Here is a 17,406-nt window from a genome sequence, read left to right as displayed (position 1 = left end):
ACATCCAAGCTTCTTATTTTGATTATAACCAAATAGTTAGGCAGTGAGAAAGGCAGGAGTGAGCGAATTACTGAACTCAAGGAGGGGACGAGCTTTGGAGCAACTGGTGCAAATTTTTGTGTCTGGTTCCTGGGCAGCTTCTTTTCATCCTCCTACTTTAGCTGGAGTTTTACAGGCAACCACATTCAAAAGAGGAGCCTCATAAAAAGGAGAGTCAAATATTTGTGGAAGGTGTTGGATCTCTCAACTTCTCTTGCTACCCAAATGATTTCTGCTCCAAGCAAAGGTGGTGCTCCGTGTTCTTTCATTTGTATCGTTTATTATTAACATGTATTTGATTTTAAAAAATGGAACTGAAGTAATTGTGGAAAATTACTCCCACAGGACGTGAGGATTCCTCTTCTAGCATTTTCTGTAAACACTCTCATCTTTATGGTTTGGTATAAATTAGAGGCCACTTCGGAGTTTTTTAGAGGTTAAAAATATGAAAGGGGTTTTTTTTTTTCCTCCTTCAACTGTTACATCATAAAATGAAAAGTGACTAGCAAAAACATGTCTTGTTCTTCCTATTGCAGAAAATAAGCTCATTTAAGAGTCAAAATAATCAGCCCTACCCATTAAAAAAGGCAGTGACAATCAGCCCCTTGCTAACACTTGTCATTCCATGTAGCTCCATGGGCTTTGCTGGGATGGCTCCACATTGCACCCACATAAATAAAAAACACCTTGGGCCCAACAACCACAGATTTAGAAAGGCCAACGCACAGCTTCTGAAGAAACAAATATTTTAAGTGGAGTGCCTGACTCCTGGGTAATTTTAACCCATTTTCACAGCTCACCAAATGTCACATTGTCGTGTTTACAAAAGCACGGATGCTTTCATGTGGGTCTAGGAAAGTCATATTTGCAGTGCAAAGTTTACCTGCTTATATAAAAGTCTCCCCAGTTTTCCTGTTGGTCTAACATAGAATTATCTGAAATGATTCCTACTTTTGCAGACAAAATTACAGAATTAAGCTAGTGAGCTATTTCTGAGTATTATTAGCAAATTGTGTGTGTGTGTGCCTGTGAACAGGACTAAAGGTTGTTTAGTGCCATCTTTTGGGTGGTCCTAATACTACAGAGCAGCTTAATCGAAGCAATTCTGGACTTGCCACCATTTCTGTGCCTAGGAAGCCAAGAGTTCCTTGTTTCTAGAGAGTGTGGGGATGACAAAAACTCGATGGGAGCAGCAATTGCTGAGAGTGTTTCCGTGCTGCATAAAGAGCCACCCCCTCCTGCCCTTTCTTAGCACACAAATCCCCAAATCCCCAGCAGCAAAATATTTTCCTATTTAGAAGCACTGGGGTTTTTTTCCAGCTTTGGCCAGTGTTCAGGCTATTTTATAAGATAATTATCTATGTATTCAGTCACACCCTATAGCACCAAATTTCCTTCTCCTGCCTCTCAACATAAGATTGACAATAAGCTCACTAATTTAATTGTTTGTTTTCTGTCTTCATTCAATATTCCTTGCCAGCCCTAAAAGCAGTTCTACGTCAAAACCAGACAAAACCCAAGCATTCAAGACTCGAACTTAACACCTGCTCTGATAACACGGAATTAAAAGTGCATGTAAAATACTGCTCTCATGGTACCTGGCAGACGATAATTACAAACTCTAGTCATAAACCAATGGTTTTAACAGGCTTTTAAACCGGATTAGATGACAGTGTCCCTTTGAAAAGGTCAGTGGCCAGCTAATACCACCTTAGGCAAGAAGAAATTGAGTGTGCTGAAGTAGGTAATGCTTTCCTTTTGCCTTAATGGGATGAGAGGGCTTTCGAGCCCGACTCCTGGACAAATGAGACACTTCCCACAGCAATGCCTAATTTCCCCTGGTCGGGAGAGCACAGGGCTTTGGAGGCAGCTGGGCTTTGGTGGCCCTTAAGAGCACAAAGAGCAGGTCAGGGTTTGTCCTGTGTTCCCTGACCCACAGCCAAAGGAATTACTCATGTGTGGAGCAGCATTTATTTACAGCACTTGGCCCCGGAGCCTAGAACACCAGCTGATCCTTTTTTTGTGCTATCTCTGAGGGTTGAAACGACATGCAGAGCGAAATTTTGGACAAGGCGGCCTCTGCAGCAAAATGCTGATGTCTGTAATTAAACTTATCTCTGTGTGGTAATGTTCCCCAGGCACTGCTTCCTGCTCCAAGTGCTTGTTGGAGGCTTTCTGGAAATGTCAGAAGGTTTGCATTCCCCTACTCTTGGATAATCAAAACTGCTCGCAAATTTGTTTGGATGTCGAAACAAGCTCAGGCAGGGAGTTCATGCACGGATGGTTTCCAGCATTTTAGGGACGTGGGTCTGGAGGCTGCTTCCCTCACCCAGTGCATCCTTCCCTCTGCTGGGGCAGGGGATAGGTACACGTCATTCCGTCCTGAAATTCATCAAATTCAATTTAACAGCTGTCTCCATCCCTCCTGCTGGAAAACACATCTACACATGTGCCCTCCCTGAAGCAAAAATCACGAGTTAGCGTTGTCACTCCTCGCAGTTTCTGAGTGCCTGATGTCATAGCTGGAGTGTTTATAGCTTTGCAATTTGTTTCCGACACCATGCTTGAGTTTGGATCCTTTTGAGGAGGTAAAAAGAGAATATTTTTCTTGGAGAGCTTTGAAATCCAAATTGCAAAGCTGGCAGGGCCCTCGCAGTTAAATTTGGGTTCACTTTTCTGCCTTATTAGCAATTTCTTTGCACAACCTCTTTTAGCCGGTGTATTTACCATATAAAGCAAAGCCAGCTCAGCTGGCATCACTAGAATTATATAAATGTATGCTTGTATAAAGTGGAAAATTTTTACCTGTTTGCTGAAATACCTGATGATGCTTTGGTTTTTAAAAGTGTGCTCTATGTGACAGCTGTGCATATTTGCGCTGGAGCTGGGATTTTTATACCACACTCAGTTCAAAAACAGTCTTGAGCAACAGCTTCTGAGATTTTTAAATAATCAAGAAAGGAAAAGTGGGTGAGGGAAGCTTGGAAATTGTGCTGATCTACCCTGGGACCTTGGAGGTCTCAGGGAAGGGGCTTCCCTAGATGGCTTTGAAGACACATAACATACAAGCTGAATGGTCACTGGAATAACTGGAATGTCGGCCTCAGAAGTGCAAGAAGTCCCCTCCAGCCCATATCCCTCATTAAATCCCACCCTTAATGGGGACCAGCCCTGCTCCTGCCCATCAGCAGCCACCTGAGCTCAACCAGCTCCTCCCCTGAGCCCAGACCAGCCTGGAGCAGCCGCAAAGAGGAAGGGCTCTGTGTCCTCTTCCCCCATTTGCATTTCCCAAGGGACAGGCAGATGTCCCTCAGCCCAGCGTGCAGCTGAGGCTCCCAGAGCCAGCTGAAACCCAAAGAATTTGGGGTTGCCTCAGCTGGTGCTCCCCACGGACCCAAACTGGGCACCAGAGCCAGGCCTCTTTCCCAGCAGAAGAGGGCAATGCCAGCAAGGACGGGGATATGATGTCCACCTTCCAGTCGTGTCCATCTTCTGGTCATTAAGGCTGGCCGAGCTTGTGCAGGTAATTAAATTAATTATTCTGATTAAAAAAAAATATCCCATGTGAAACAGTGATGCATCTTTCTGCCTGCAATATTTTAAGAGCATTTGGATACTGAGATTAACGTTTAGATAGAATAATCCTGGGAAAAGCTTTCTGGGAAATGCCTGCTTTACCCCTTCCCTCTCTTCTTAGGTCCGTGACAGCCAGGGCTTTGCACAAGGGTTTGCATATCAAAGCAAGAGGGGAAATTGAGCGATGTTGCCTGCAAGTTACATGTTTTGTCAACCGACTTTGCGATGTTTGGTCTTAGGCAGCAACCACGTTTCTTTCAGGAGACCTAAGAGCAACAAGAGTGACAATACAAATTTGGTTTGCCTTAGTTTACTACTGTCTGCTTATTTCCTGCTGCGTCTGTGTCCCCTTTGTCCCCATTTTGTGTCCCATTGCTGCAGAAGGGGGCTGCTCCTGCTCAAATTTCTAGATATTTTTATAAGGTATATCAGCATTCTATGGGCTCCGGTCAGAAAGAATGACCAGCACATCCAGGAGAGCACGGAACTCTTAGGCGACAGTGGCTTTGGAATGAGTGTGGCATCACACACAGAAATCTCCGAGGTAAAAAAAAATCATTAATGGGTGAAGGGATGAGTTTTCATGGGGAGGAATTCCAAGGAAGCTGTATCACGTCTCGCAGCGCTTGTGAAATCCTCTGCCCACAGGAGAAAGTGAAGGGATCTGTTGAAATCCCAGTGTGATAAAAATATCAAAATGTCAGTGGAGCTCAGGGCACTGTGAATGTGCTCCCTGCCATTTGCCAAGGGACTCGGGAGCCGTTGTTAAAGCTGTGTTTAACTTCTGAAACACTTTGAAAGCAGGCATGCCATAATGCAGCATTTTGTTTTGCCTCATTGCTTTTGTTTGATCCCTGGCAGTTGTTTTGACCGTGAAAATTCAGATTTAGGTCAGCTGTTCAGAAAAAAATTTAGATGGTGGCACAAATTCTTCAGTGGGAATACGTCTACTACAAGAAAGTGAGACACGAAGTCAGACCTCAAAAAATTTTAAAGCAATTGTTGTGGATTTATGTGGGATGTGGACAGGTCTGAATCCACATTGTCATACAAACCTCCTTCTTTTTAAACAGCAGAATATTTGACTCACGCAGCCAGAAGTGTCAGTCCAAGCTCCTGCTGAATCCCATTTTGATAAAAGTTTATAAAATATTTTAATAAAAACTTTTGACAAAAGTTTATAAAGGAAAGTGGAAAGAATTGGGTGCAGCTCGTTTTGAGTGCACACAGGCCTACGCTGGCTATTTAGCAATGAAATTTGGGGGCTGCCCTAATTTCTGCTTCTATTTTTTTAAAGCAATTTTGATAATCAGTAATGTAAAAGCAGAAACCACGTTAAATCCCATGATTCTCCTCCAAAATAAAAATGTGTACTTCTCATTAAAGTGATGATGGAACATTGTTTTGCTTTTCCCCATTTCTGCTGATTATCAAAACGGGCAAAATTAGAGGTTTTCCCTCTTAACCCTCTTATCCTACTAAAAAACCCCAACGGTTAATGACCTCAAAATGAAGAATAAATGGAAATATATAAATTAATCATGCGTAACACAAAGATAGCATAGAGAAAGCATCTCCAGAAATAATCCTGGATGTGTTTTTCAGAGGACTTTTTCAACAGCATCAGGTCTTTTATCGCCTACTCAATGGGCCTAATGTGCCATCTGCTGTTTTAATTCTAATGTAATTTTAATTATAACATTTTCTGAAAGAAGCAATCATTCTGCAGCATTGAAACAAATAAGGTTGGGTTGGCTGTTTGTGTTGCCTTTTTTTTGTTTTGTTTTGTTTTTAAGTTTTGGAAGCAGCCATTATTGCAAACAGTGGTGAAGGAATTAAAGCTTCAGCATTATTAATCCTGCTCAGACCAACAGCACTTGGGTCTGAGCCATAAAAACTGTTCTCGCAGAGCAAAATCCGACGATCTGACCCGAAAACGATGAGGTGGTGGCGCTATCTGGTGGTTTACTGGGCATTACACTGTCCTGTACTCCGGACAGGATTTGGTTTCTTCCTCCAAGCAATAGAAATTTCTTTCAGAACACCAATTTTATGCCTTTTCTGGGTCTTTATCTGAGTGAAATCCTGAGAAAGGTCAGTGTGTTTCTCTCTAAGTCTTGATTCACACAAACTGTGATTTGAGCTGGCACAGATTTGGTACAATATAGATTAAAAAGGCATTTACAGATGTTTGGGTGCCCTGAATAATCCGGCTAAACTCACGGGGGTTGTTCAGAGGAAACAATTCAAGCACTTGCAGGATGATCCAGGTGGGGATCCAAGTGTGACAGGCAGCAAACCTGCCGTAAAAGTTCCTTCCCGACACAATTTGTGTTCAGGTAGTGCAACAGGACAGTTGAGTTCTTTGCTAAAACACTTCCCTGGGTATTACACAAAGGCCAGGAAAATTTCTGTCCTGATCAGGGGATTGTAAAGCTCCCTGCTCAAATGGAAGCCTTTCCACCAGGAGCGCTGGGAGATGAACCAAGAAACTCTCCCATAACAATTTTTTATAGGCGAGTGCCACCTGGTGGGATGCAGGAAAGAGTTTTCAGCCTGGAAAAGCTGTTTTAAGGTGGTCAGGATCTTTTCAAATCAGAGAATCAACATCAAAAAACCAGCAGCAAAACCAAAGGTGCATCTGGCAGCTGGGTGGACACACCTTTGGCGGCCTGGCTCTGGTCCCTGCTGATCTAGGAGTGACACAGACAAGGAGATTTTCATCTTTTTAATTCATATATTTGCAAGAGTCTCTATCTTGAACCAATGCAAGTTCAAAAACAAATTATGAAGATGATTTCCTTTCAATTCCACGTTTCTCTTTCCAGGCTTTTAGACTGGCAATTCCCTAATTTAGGTGTCAGGTGCAACACCGAATCAATTAACAGCATGAATGAACTGTACCTTTGTTGTGTTCTGTTCCAGAAAAAGCACAGCAGAGCTGGGTGCACACAGATCTCAAAGGTAAGGCTAGAGACTGACACACATTTCCAGCTCAAGTGAAAAATTAGTCATAACTGAGCGGATTTTTCTGCTGCTGATGTATTAATGAGCAGCAGTCGCAGCCTCTGGAAGTCAGTCCAGCATTTCCTGCTGTGTCCCTAAGAAAATCCCACATTTGAGGCCTACTTCTGATTTTCTCATGGCTCTGTGGGCCAAGAGCACTTTTCTTGAGCAAGTAGCTGGGAAATTGGGTTCATCTTTTCGTATGTTTTTTTGCACAACTTCAAACAATGCGCAATTCCCAACTTGCAAGATTTACAGAACGCCACGGGAAATGGATGCATTGTCAGAACTTAGCAGGCAGTCAGACTGTGCTATTGACACACACATGTGGTTCCAAGTTCGTCTGACATGGTTTAAATTAGGGAGAAAAGCCTCAGGGTTATTAGATTTAGTGGCATAAATGGGATGCTCCATCTCCCAAGAAAACGGTGGATACATAAAGTTTTAGAAATATCTGCCCTATCCCGAGATTTTGCTCCTTCTGTTTTCAGCCCCCGGGTTTCATACTTTTATTTAATGATGTGGTGACAGACACACAGGCATCGTTGTTTAATTGGGAAGCCCAGGAGTTGTCACCAACAGGTACACACAGTTTGGTTTTATTCACACGTTTCCTCACCGCTCCTTTGCCCTCCTCCTCCAAAAAGGCCTCCAGAAGCAGAAAGCTGGGGCAGTGCACATAAAGAATTAAGGGGATTAGCAGCACCACCATGCTTGGGTTATGCCTTCAAAGCAAAATATTGGCTGCACCAACGTAAATGCCTCTGTTTAAGCGACGGGGAAGGAACCATTCCTCAGAAGTACAGGTGCATGATGGACCGCAGCTATTAGGGCCGAGAAAGGGCAGGACTTGCTTGGGGAAGGGGGAAAATTAAAAATGAGAAAATAATTTTAAAATTTTTTTAAGTGAAGAAGAATAGAAGGAAAAGCCGCGAAGGCGAGCAGGGATGTGCCCCCTCCGTGCCTCGCCGCAGGAGCTCCGCACCGTCCACCTGCCGCTCCCCGAGCCCCGCGGGGCGGGGGACGGGCCCGCCGCGCATCCAGGCGCTCCCACCCGAGCTGCCCGCGGGGCACAAAGCGCCCCCGGGGCAGGCAAGGGGCGCAGCGCAGCCCTCGGCGGCAGCCGGGGGCCGACCCCGGGCCGTGTCGGTGCCGTCCCGCCCCGTCGGGGGCGGCGGGAGGGCGGCGCGGCGGGGGCCGCCCGCGGGCGCGTTACGCACGCAGTGATCTCAGCGGCGCGGGCGCGGCGGCAGCGCCGGGCTGGGGGCGGCACGGCCGGACCCCATAAAGGGCGGCGGCGAGCCCGGCTCCCGCACTCACCCCGCACGGCGGAGGCGGACGGGCCCGCGGCGCTCCGCTCCGCAAAGGACGGGAGGCTCCTCGGCGCCCTGGAAGTGCAGGCGGGACCGTCCCGGGGCTGCCGGAGACTCGCCGGAGCGTCCTCCCCGCCCGCCGCCGCTGCAGCCGGAGAAGGCTGAGGAGGAGGAGGAGGAGGCGGGCAGGAGAAGCGGCGGCCAGAGCAGGACAGAGAAGACAAGAGGGACGGAGCGAGGGGCAGCGCTGCCCTCGCACAGCCGCGCTCCCCGGCATCGCCGCCGCGCCCCGGCCATGGGGAAGCCGACGCCGCCTCTGCAGTGACCGCGGGACGCGGCTCCCGCGCGGTGCTCCGCCGGCGGAAAGACTCAGACACCCCCCAAAAAAAAAAACCTTGAAAAAGCAAAAACCCCACATCTTCCATATCCATTCCTATATAAAGTGAAATAAAGAGAGGAGAAGGGCTGCGCCGAGCCATGAGGAGCGGGGGGCGGCTGCCGGCGCTGGTGCTGGCGGCGCTGCTGGGGCTGTGCAGCGCCGAGCGCAGGGCGCTGGTGCTGCCGCGGCGCCTGGGCGCGCCCGGCGCCCGCGAGCGCTTCCGCCTGGAGGCCTTCGGGGAGCGCCTGACGCTGGAGCTGGAGCCCGACAGCAGCTTCCTGGCCCCGGACTTCACCCTGCAGTACCTGGGCGGGCCGCCGCCGCCGCCCGAGGACGACCTCTCCCGCTGCTTCTACTCCGGCACCGTGAACGGGGACCCCGGCTCGGCGGCCGCGCTCAGCCTGTGCGCGGGGCTGCGCGGCGCCTTCTCGCTGCGGGGCCGCCAGTACCTCATCCAGCCGGCGCCCGGCACCGCGCACCGCCACGGGCCGCACCTCCTGCTCCTCCGCGGAGCCCCGCGGGCCGCCCCCGCCGCCCGCTGCGCCGTGGCCGAGGCGGGGGCCGGGCCGGAGGGGCCGGAGCCCGCCCAGCCCACAGGTACCGTGGGGACGCCGCGCCGCTCTCCGCGGGGACGGGGAGGGCAAAAGGGGCCGGGGGGGTCTGGCGGGGATGCCCGGCCGCTGCTTGCTCCGCACGCCAGGCGGAGGTGCCCGCCTGGGTGCGGGGATCGCACAGACCCTGGGCGCGCATCTTGAGTGTCTCGTTGTGCTCACCTGCGCTTTCCCTCCCTCTCTCTCTCTTTTTTTTTTTTTTCCCTTTAACGCAGAAACGGGAAGCAGGAGGAAGAAGAGGTTCGTGTCCAGCCCCCGCTACGTGGAGACCATGCTGGTGGCCGACCAGTCCATGGCGGAGTTCCACGGCAGCGGGCTGAAGCACTACCTGCTGACCCTGCTCTCCGTGGCCGCCAAGCTGTACAAGCACCCCAGCATCCGCAACTCCATCAGCCTGGTGGTGGTGAAGATCATGGTCATTTACGAGGAGCGCAAGGGCCCGGATATCTCCTCCAACGCCGCGCTGACTCTGAGGAACTTCTGCAGCTGGCAGAAGCAGCACAACCCGCCCAGCGACCGGCACGCCGAGCACTACGACACGGCCATCCTCTTCACCAGGCAGGTGAGGGACACCGAGGTCACATCCAGCCCCACGCCCGCTGCTCCCTACCCTGGCAGGCCCCCTCTGCCAGGACACCTCCGAAAAAGTGTCCAGAGACGGTCGTGTGCCACCACAGCTGCAGTGAAGCGGGCAAAAAAATTAGATGAGCTGCTTTTTGTTCTCTTCTTTTTCTTTTTTTCTTCTTTTTGCTGTTTGCACCGTGTCTGGTGAAGCTCCACAGCTTGTGCGCCGTCCTTCTAAACTCACAGATCGTGCACGCTGTTCCTGCCCCGTATATTTTTAGCAGATTTCAGATGGAAATTATGCATTTCATTTCTACGTGTAACCCTCGCCTATGTTCCAGAGACAGATTTTTGCCATCATACCCATTGAAGTGCTGAATATTTATGCTCTTTCCATAAGTGAAGGCAAACTGCCAGGGCTGGATGGCTCTTGCCAAGGTTAAGTCTCTGATCTGATTAATAATGAAACTGCCTTTTTTTACAGGACCTGTGCGGTGCCAAGACATGTGATACTCTTGGGATGGCTGATGTGGGAACAGTCTGTGATCTAAACCGCAGTTGCTCTATCATAGAAGACGATGGTTTGCAGGCTGCCTTCACAACGGCCCACGAATTAGGTACTTGAAACTTTGCAAAGCCGTTCCCTGGGATTAATTGAAGCCAGCTTGATGCCGTAAAAGCCCAGCCTGCACCTCCCCGGAGCGGTCGGGAGGAGGCTCAGACTCGGGAAAGCAAATCCGGCCTGCACAGCATTGTCTGCAAGAGCCGTGTGTGTGCCTGCAGGAAAAAAAAAAAAAATAAAACAAAGGGAGAGAAGATCCAGTACCATCTGCTTGAAATCTGGGAGCGTTCAGATTCGGGTTATTAATTACAGCCCAGGCTATGAGCAGCTCTAGAGCAATATTTAAAATGCTGTTGGTAATGCGTAGGACAGACTTCCTAAAGTCACAGACTTTGCTTTTCTCCTTTTCTCGAAGGCCACGTGTTTAACATGCCTCATGACGATGCAAAGCAGTGTGCTGGCATCAACGGAATGAGCCGGGATTTCCACATGATGGCATCCATGCTCTCCAACCTGGACCGCAGCCAGCCCTGGTCTCCATGCAGTGCCTACATGATTACAACATTTCTGGATAACGGTCATGGTAAGGTTATTAAGCTTTCCGTTCATGTGGCGTTTGAGCTCTTGTGCTTTACTGCTCCGCTTGCTTTTTTTTTTTTTTTTCATTTTACTTTAAGAGCGCTTTCTGCTTCAGCACAGGCTTAACCTTTTGCACGCCGTTGGTTTAGAAGAGCCTCGCTTTTACAGAAATGGTGGCACAAATGGGCTCAGAGGCTTCTGTTACAAAGCAAATACAGCTCCCTTTTAAAACTCAACATGCAGCACCGTCTGACTTTCTTTTTTTTTTCCAATTTTTTCAGGGGAGTGTCTGTTGGACAAGCCCCACAGGCCCATCCAGCTGCCTTCAGACTTGCCTGGCACGCTGTACGATGCCAACAGGCAGTGCCAGTTCACGTTTGGAGACGAGTCCAAGCACTGCCCCGACGCAGCCAGTACGTGCACGACGCTGTGGTGCACCGGCACCTCGGGGGGGCTGCTCGTGTGCCAGACCAAACACTTCCCCTGGGCCGACGGCACCAGCTGCGGGGAAGGGAAGTGGTGCATGAATGGCAAGTGTGTCAATAAGACCGAGAAGAAGCACTATGATGTGAGTAGCGACAAAGAAACGGGTGCAGCTTGGGCTGTGTGGAGGGATCTGTTAGAAGGGCTTGGTTCAGCGCTACTGAACAGACTGAGGGCAGGTTGTTTAACGAGTTTGGGTAAAAAATGAGCACGGTGATGGCTTTTATGGTGTGGTTTGGTATGGGTTTTCCTGTAGTAACTCGTGTCCCGCTTTTGTTGTCGTTCCAGACGCCGGTGCATGGGAGCTGGGGCTCCTGGGGGGCGTGGGGCGAGTGCTCCCGGAGCTGCGGCGGGGGAGTGCAGTATTCCTTCCGGGAATGTGACAACCCCGTCCCGAGGAACGGGGGCAAGTACTGCGAGGGGAAGAGGGTGCAGTACAGGTCCTGTAACATCGAGGACTGCCCCGACAACAACGGTAATTCCCCCCCGTTTTTGACCCCCAGGATCGGTGTGTTGTGGAGGAAGAGCGTGGACAGAGATGATCTCATGCCCACCTGTCTTTTCTCTGCCTGCAGGCAAAACGTTCAGGGAGGAACAGTGTGAAAAGCACAACGAGTTTTCCAAGTCTGCCTTTGGAAGCGGACCTGCGGTGGAGTGGACACCCAAGTTTGCTGGTGTGTCTCCAAAGGACAGATGCAAGCTGGTTTGCAGAGCCAAAGGAACAGGATACTTCTTTGTTCTACAGCCAAAGGTATTTCAGAAGTGTGTCTCTTCCAGCTGATCTTGAGGAGGATTTTTATTTTCTCTCTTCGCGTGAAGGGTCAAGCAGTGTAGAAATCTGAAATGGTCTTTCTCGTATTTAAGCTGGATTATTCCTCCATGTACAGCTGGATCATTGCAAGCATGCCTTTAAGTGCTTTGGCACAATCCTTCCACCTCCTCTACTCACTCCACCCTGGTTTCCTTCCCTCTCCTTCCACCAATCTGGTTGCATTGAGATAGGTTTGGAAAACTCTGAGGGATCTTTGCCAGAACATCGGTGCTTTCTCATACTGGTTACTAATACGCTGACAGCTTAAAATAAACACGAGGAAAAATGTTCATCTTGCACAGCTACTTGAATTCGCTGTCATCAGATGGTGAGAGCCAGGAACTACCAGGGCGATGACACAGAGGGTTTTTGTGGAACAGCACTCCTAGAAATAAAGGATGTGCTGAGCAGCATTAAAAGCAACGCTGGCAGTGTGCTTTGAGGACATGGCTGCCTTCTAGTGACGCTAGAAAGCAATGGGGCTTTTTTTTTAATACGGAATCAATAGAACAGCAGGTGTCTTGAGGGGAGGTGTTACTGAAAACTGAGATTGTTTTCTCCTCTCACCATGGCATCATTTTTGCAAGTGAGGTGAAGTAGCACCACACAACTCCAACTACCTGTGGCCTGCCCTGGTTATTAAATATTTCCAAAGCCCTGAAAACCACAGGTGCTGCAGGTTTTCCACTTTTCTGTGTGTGCAGCTGCAGATCACTGTGCCTGTTGTAACAAGGCTCCCCGTTTCCCCCCAGGTGGTGGATGGCACCCCGTGCAGCCCCGACTCCACGTCTGTGTGCGTGCAGGGCCAGTGTGTGAAGGCCGGCTGCGACCGCACCATCGGCTCCAACAAGAAGTTCGACAAGTGCGGCATCTGCGGGGGCAACGGCTCCACCTGCAAGAAGGTGTCTGGCACCCTCGTCAGAGCCAAGTGAGTGGAGGGCTGCTGCCTCACCTTGTCCTTGTGGCTGGAAGCTCACCTTCTCCTCATGGGTGGAAGCTCACCTTGTCCTCATGGGTGGGATTCATCCCTTAACGGGCTCAATGTTTTGACTTCAGACAAGGTCTAGTCTTGTGCTGGGAGGTTTGTTCCCCTTCTGCTGGGAGGAGCAGAGGACTCAGCGTTTCTCTTTTCTCCCGGGCAGGCCTGGCTACCACGACGTGGTCACCATCCCGGCGGGGGCGACCAACATCGAGGTGAAGCAGCGGAACCACCGTGGCGCCAGGCACGACGGCAGCTTCCTGGCCATCAAAGCCGCCGACGGCACCTACGTCCTCAACGGCGACTACACGCTGTCCACGCTGGAGCAGGACATCACCTACAAGGGCAGCGTGCTGCGCTACAGCGGCTCCTCGGCCGCCCTGGAGCGCATCCGCAGCTTCAGCCCCCTGAAGGAGCCCCTGACCATCCAGGTGCTGACGGTGGGCGACCTGCCCCAGCCCAAGATCAAGTTCACCTACTTCGTGAAGAAGCCGGCGCAGCCCGGCGCGGACAAGGCGGCGGGCAGGAAGAAGGAGTCCTTCAACGCCATCAGGGAGATCATCTCCTCGGAGTGGGTGATCGAGGAGTGGGGCGAGTGCTCCAAGTCGTGCGGCTCGGGCTGGCAGCGGCGCGCCGTGGAGTGCCGGGACCCGCAGGGCCGGCCGGCCGCCGACTGCGCCCGCGAGCTGAAGCCCAGCAACCTGCGGCCCTGCGCCGACGTGCCCTGCCCGCAGTGGCAGCTGGGGGACTGGTCCCCCTGCTCCAAGACGTGTGGGAAAGGCTTCAAGAAGAGGCTGTTGAAATGCGTCTCCTCCGACGGCGGCGTGCTGCCCCAAGAAAGCTGTGAGCCCTCCAAGAAACCCAAGCACCTGATAGACTTCTGCAACGCCACGGACTGCAGCTAGATAGGACGACTTGGGAAAGCTAAAACCTTGTTGTTTTTTATTATTATTTTTATTTTTAATTTTTTTTTTTTCCTTCAGACCAGTGCACTGAGAAACACAAAAGAGGGCTAGAGGCAGCCGCCTGTGTTCTTGCGTTAAAAAAAGTTCGTGGTGAAGATCCGTTGAGGTGGGACAGTGCAAGCAGCTTGAGTTGGCTTTGCATCCCAAAAGTCCCCTGCCAACTGAAAATTGGAGGGGATAGCAGACCCACGCCATTCATTTCTCTTTAGCAGATAAGGCCCAAAGGCATCAGAATTGCCTGGTTTTTTTTAAAGTCCGTTATAAATTAAGCCAAGCGTGAGCAGTGAGAAATTTCAGCAAACATTTTGGGGTGTGGTTATTTCTCCCTTCTTTTGGATTTACCTTGTGGTACTGATCAAATCCCCACGTGTAGGAAGGGGAGGGAAAAAGAGAGCTTAAAATAATTGGTCAGGGCTTACCTACCTCACAAAGGGCAAAAAAAACCCCCAAGATTGGAAAAGGAGCTTTAACTATGTCATTCATGGCTGCTATTGTTTCAGAGAATAGTTTTATATAAAAAATAAAGCCATATTCTCTACCTGTCAAGAGTAAGAAATATCAAGAACAAATATCAACTCCACAAATCACTAAGAACTTTATTTTTTTTTTAAAGTACCTTTATGTCATCCCAATGTGCCTGTCCATTTCTCTCAGCCACTCCAGTGCCATTGTGGTGACATGTGTAGTCCAGAGGCTTGGAAAAGTGGAAATCTGAGTCTGAGTAGTTGCTCTTTGTGCCTTCTGCATACCTTCCACTGGCTTTTCTGATTCCAGGTTGGTCCTTCCTTCCTGCCAAACAGATTCATGGAGTGTGTGAGCATTCCGGTCGTGCTTTCACACTCAAACCTTTGGCCTCACCCCAGCCAAATTTGACTTAAAACAAAAATAAAACCCCGTTACGAATGGGAGCATCCTCTGTGGCCTCTGCTGGGTTTGTAGAGCTCAGTCACTGATCAGGTGGGAAGGCAAAGCTGAGGGATAGCAGGTCCATCCACAGCAAAGCGCCAGCATTCACATCTTTGAAGATTGTGCCAGTCCATAGACCATGAGAGAATATGGCTTTCCATATGTATATAGTAAAATATATTACTATAGATTTTACATACTTCATAAGTATTTTATATTTCTCTCCCTTCTGGGAAGGGCTATAATTTGTAATAAATGCATATAATGAGCGTATTTATTTTTATACTTCTTGTCTAATGTGATCTTCTAAGTTATCGCTTTTTTAAAAGGACATATAACAAGGATAGAGTATTTATACAGTATAATATGTTACTAGAGGTAATAAATGAACCCTATAAATTTTGGAAATGGAGTGTCTTTATTTCACTGGACTAAAACCAAGTGGAGCAGAAAGAGCTTGGGATCTGAGGAAAACACCAAGCAACGGGCAACTGATTACCTGTGTTAGCGAAGAGGTTTGGAAAACTCTCCGCATAATGTCACACACCACCTTAAGAGAGGCAACTTTGTATTTTATTACTTAACCACTAGCTCATCTGTTTCAGAAAATGAAGTGCAACTACCCTGACGCCGCTGCTTGTAATAACAGCTTGCAGAGGGAGCAGCGCTGTCAGTCGTGTTCAGAACCAACGAAAGATGTACCAAAGCAGCAGTTTTGCCTCACTCTGGTGGGAAAGGAGCGGCCAAAAGCCAGAACCATTCACGAGCAGTCAGAGGCTTCCCTCACCAACCCCTGGAGAATTTCCCTCTCTAATTTTCTCCACATGCTGCTTTTCCAAGAGGCGCTGTGTGAACGAGCTGCTCTGAGGCTGCTGGTAACACGTTTTATGATGTTAAAATGGATACTAAACATCAAAAGCTGATTTTTGCTCCCTCGTAGCTGATATCATCACCACTGCAGTCCAGGGAAAATCTTCTGTTGGGCTCCGTCGGATTTTTGCCATGGAATTTGAGACATCTGTCATTTCTGGATACTTTTGGCTTTGTGTCATGTAAAAATCTATTAAAACCTCCTTTGCCAAAGTTTGGACTCTGTCTCTGCAGAAATAGTTCCCGTTTTATCCCGTGGATAAAGTCCTGGCCCCTCTGAATCTCAGAGAATTCTCATCACGTCACACTTCATTGGGCATCGCTCTGACGTGCAGAAATGCTGGGGAATATTTTATTCCTGACATTATTCAGGAGGCAGCCAATCCCTCTCTGGTTTTATAAATTGTTAAGAGTATTTATAAATACAAGAAGTAACTATTTATTTGCATAGAAAGACATGCACGTGCATATATATTTTATTCCCCACCTAGGTGAGAAAATAACTGGGAGTTTGAAGAGAAGAGATATCCTGGAGCCTGCCAGGCTGAGGAGGTGTGAAATTGTGGTATCTGTGTGAAATTGTGCTATCTGTGCTGGGTGAGCACTGTAAATGGTGTGACTGGAAAATGTGGAGTAGCTCTTCTCCTCTGGGGCTGTTAAAATAATAATGTGATTTGCTGCTTGAAATTGTCCTAACAGTAAATGGGAAAACACCTCAAAGCTCATTCAAATCTGCATCTCCAAACAGAGGAGATGTTCCAGTAAAAAGTGAGACTTCTGCTTTTATCATCTTCACATCAGAAGTGGGTCAGCAGATGCAAAGTGATTTGTTGAATTTTGCAGGGCAAACAGATATATTTTAGACAAAATGTCTTGACCCACTAGCTGAATCAGAGAACGGAGAAGAAAATACTCCTGGAGAAATTCAGAAAGGCATCTTCAGAGCTGACAGTCCCGGAGTTCTGGCTGGGCTGTGCTCATCAGCTCCCGGTGAAATTTATCCCGGCTCCATCCATCCCCTCATCCCCTGCAGGGGCAGACCTGCCTGCCCGGCTCCATTTGGAGCAGAGATCAGTCCTGTGGGATGTGCCCATTGCCTGCCGAGCCCTCGAGGCTAAAGAGGTGTAATTAGGTGAAGTTTTATCCCTAGCAAAGGTTACCCAAACAGAGCAAAGGGATCTCCTGGCAGGCAGATCCCGCGGACATGTCCAGGCTCCAGCGGGAGTGTAGGAGAGCACTTAGATGAAATATTTGCGTTTTCAGCTCTGTGTTACAACATGCGGAGGAGAACAGCCCAGCACCCGCTGGATGTCCCTTCCGTGCTGATCTCTCCCACGCTTTCCTGGCAAAACAGCTCCGAACATCCAGCCGTGCCCGATATTCCCCGTCGGAACACAAAGCGCGGACAGAAGAAGGGAAGTCAAAACACACCGATCAGGCTCACGAGTGGTGCTTTGAACAGGGTGTTTTAACACACATCGGTGCTCCCGAAGCCTGAGGCACAGGGATTGTTGTGGGGCTGAAAGCAGCTGTTGTTTGGGCTCGCAGGTGGGTTTTACAGCCCGCAACAGTGCAAAAGGGATTTAATGTTGGGCAAGAGAAGGGCAGGTTCCTACAGCCCCTCTGCCTGGAAGCTGTGCTTGACACAGCAGCCGTGGGATAAAGGATCGTCCTTGGTGCTGTTGCAGCCCAGAGAACCAGCAGCTGATGAGGTTCCAGACCCCTGGACAACATCCAGATTTAAATATCCAGAAGCTACGTTG

At 49.3% G+C, this 17,406-nt stretch overlaps 1 protein-coding gene across 1 annotated transcript; it reads left to right on the top strand.

Annotated features, from left to right (window-relative positions):
- Positions 1–7,896: 7,896 nt before the first annotated feature.
- ADAMTS1 (ADAM metallopeptidase with thrombospondin type 1 motif 1) lies at positions 7,897–15,046 on the top strand. The gene is made up of 9 exons (XM_066207634.1): positions 7,897–8,910; positions 9,140–9,486; positions 9,973–10,105; positions 10,466–10,633; positions 10,911–11,197; positions 11,401–11,587; positions 11,688–11,863; positions 12,676–12,851; positions 13,066–15,046. Exons 1-9 carry the CDS (start codon positions 8,412–8,414, stop codon positions 13,805–13,807), a joined length of 2,715 nt encoding a protein of 904 aa, XP_066063731.1. The 5' UTR covers positions 7,897–8,411; the 3' UTR covers positions 13,808–15,046.
- Positions 15,047–17,406: the final 2,360 nt, after the last annotated feature.

Source organism: Chamaea fasciata, unplaced genomic scaffold (assembly GCF_029207755.1).
Source record: "Chamaea fasciata isolate MVZ Bird 193981 ecotype frontalis unplaced genomic scaffold, bChaFas1.0.hap1 SCAF_2, whole genome shotgun sequence".
In the NCBI taxonomy this organism is placed as follows: Eukaryota; Metazoa; Chordata; class Aves; order Passeriformes; family Sylviidae; genus Chamaea; species Chamaea fasciata.
Note: the sequence above shows the minus strand (reverse complement) of the source record. Positions and strands in the feature narration are given on the sequence as shown.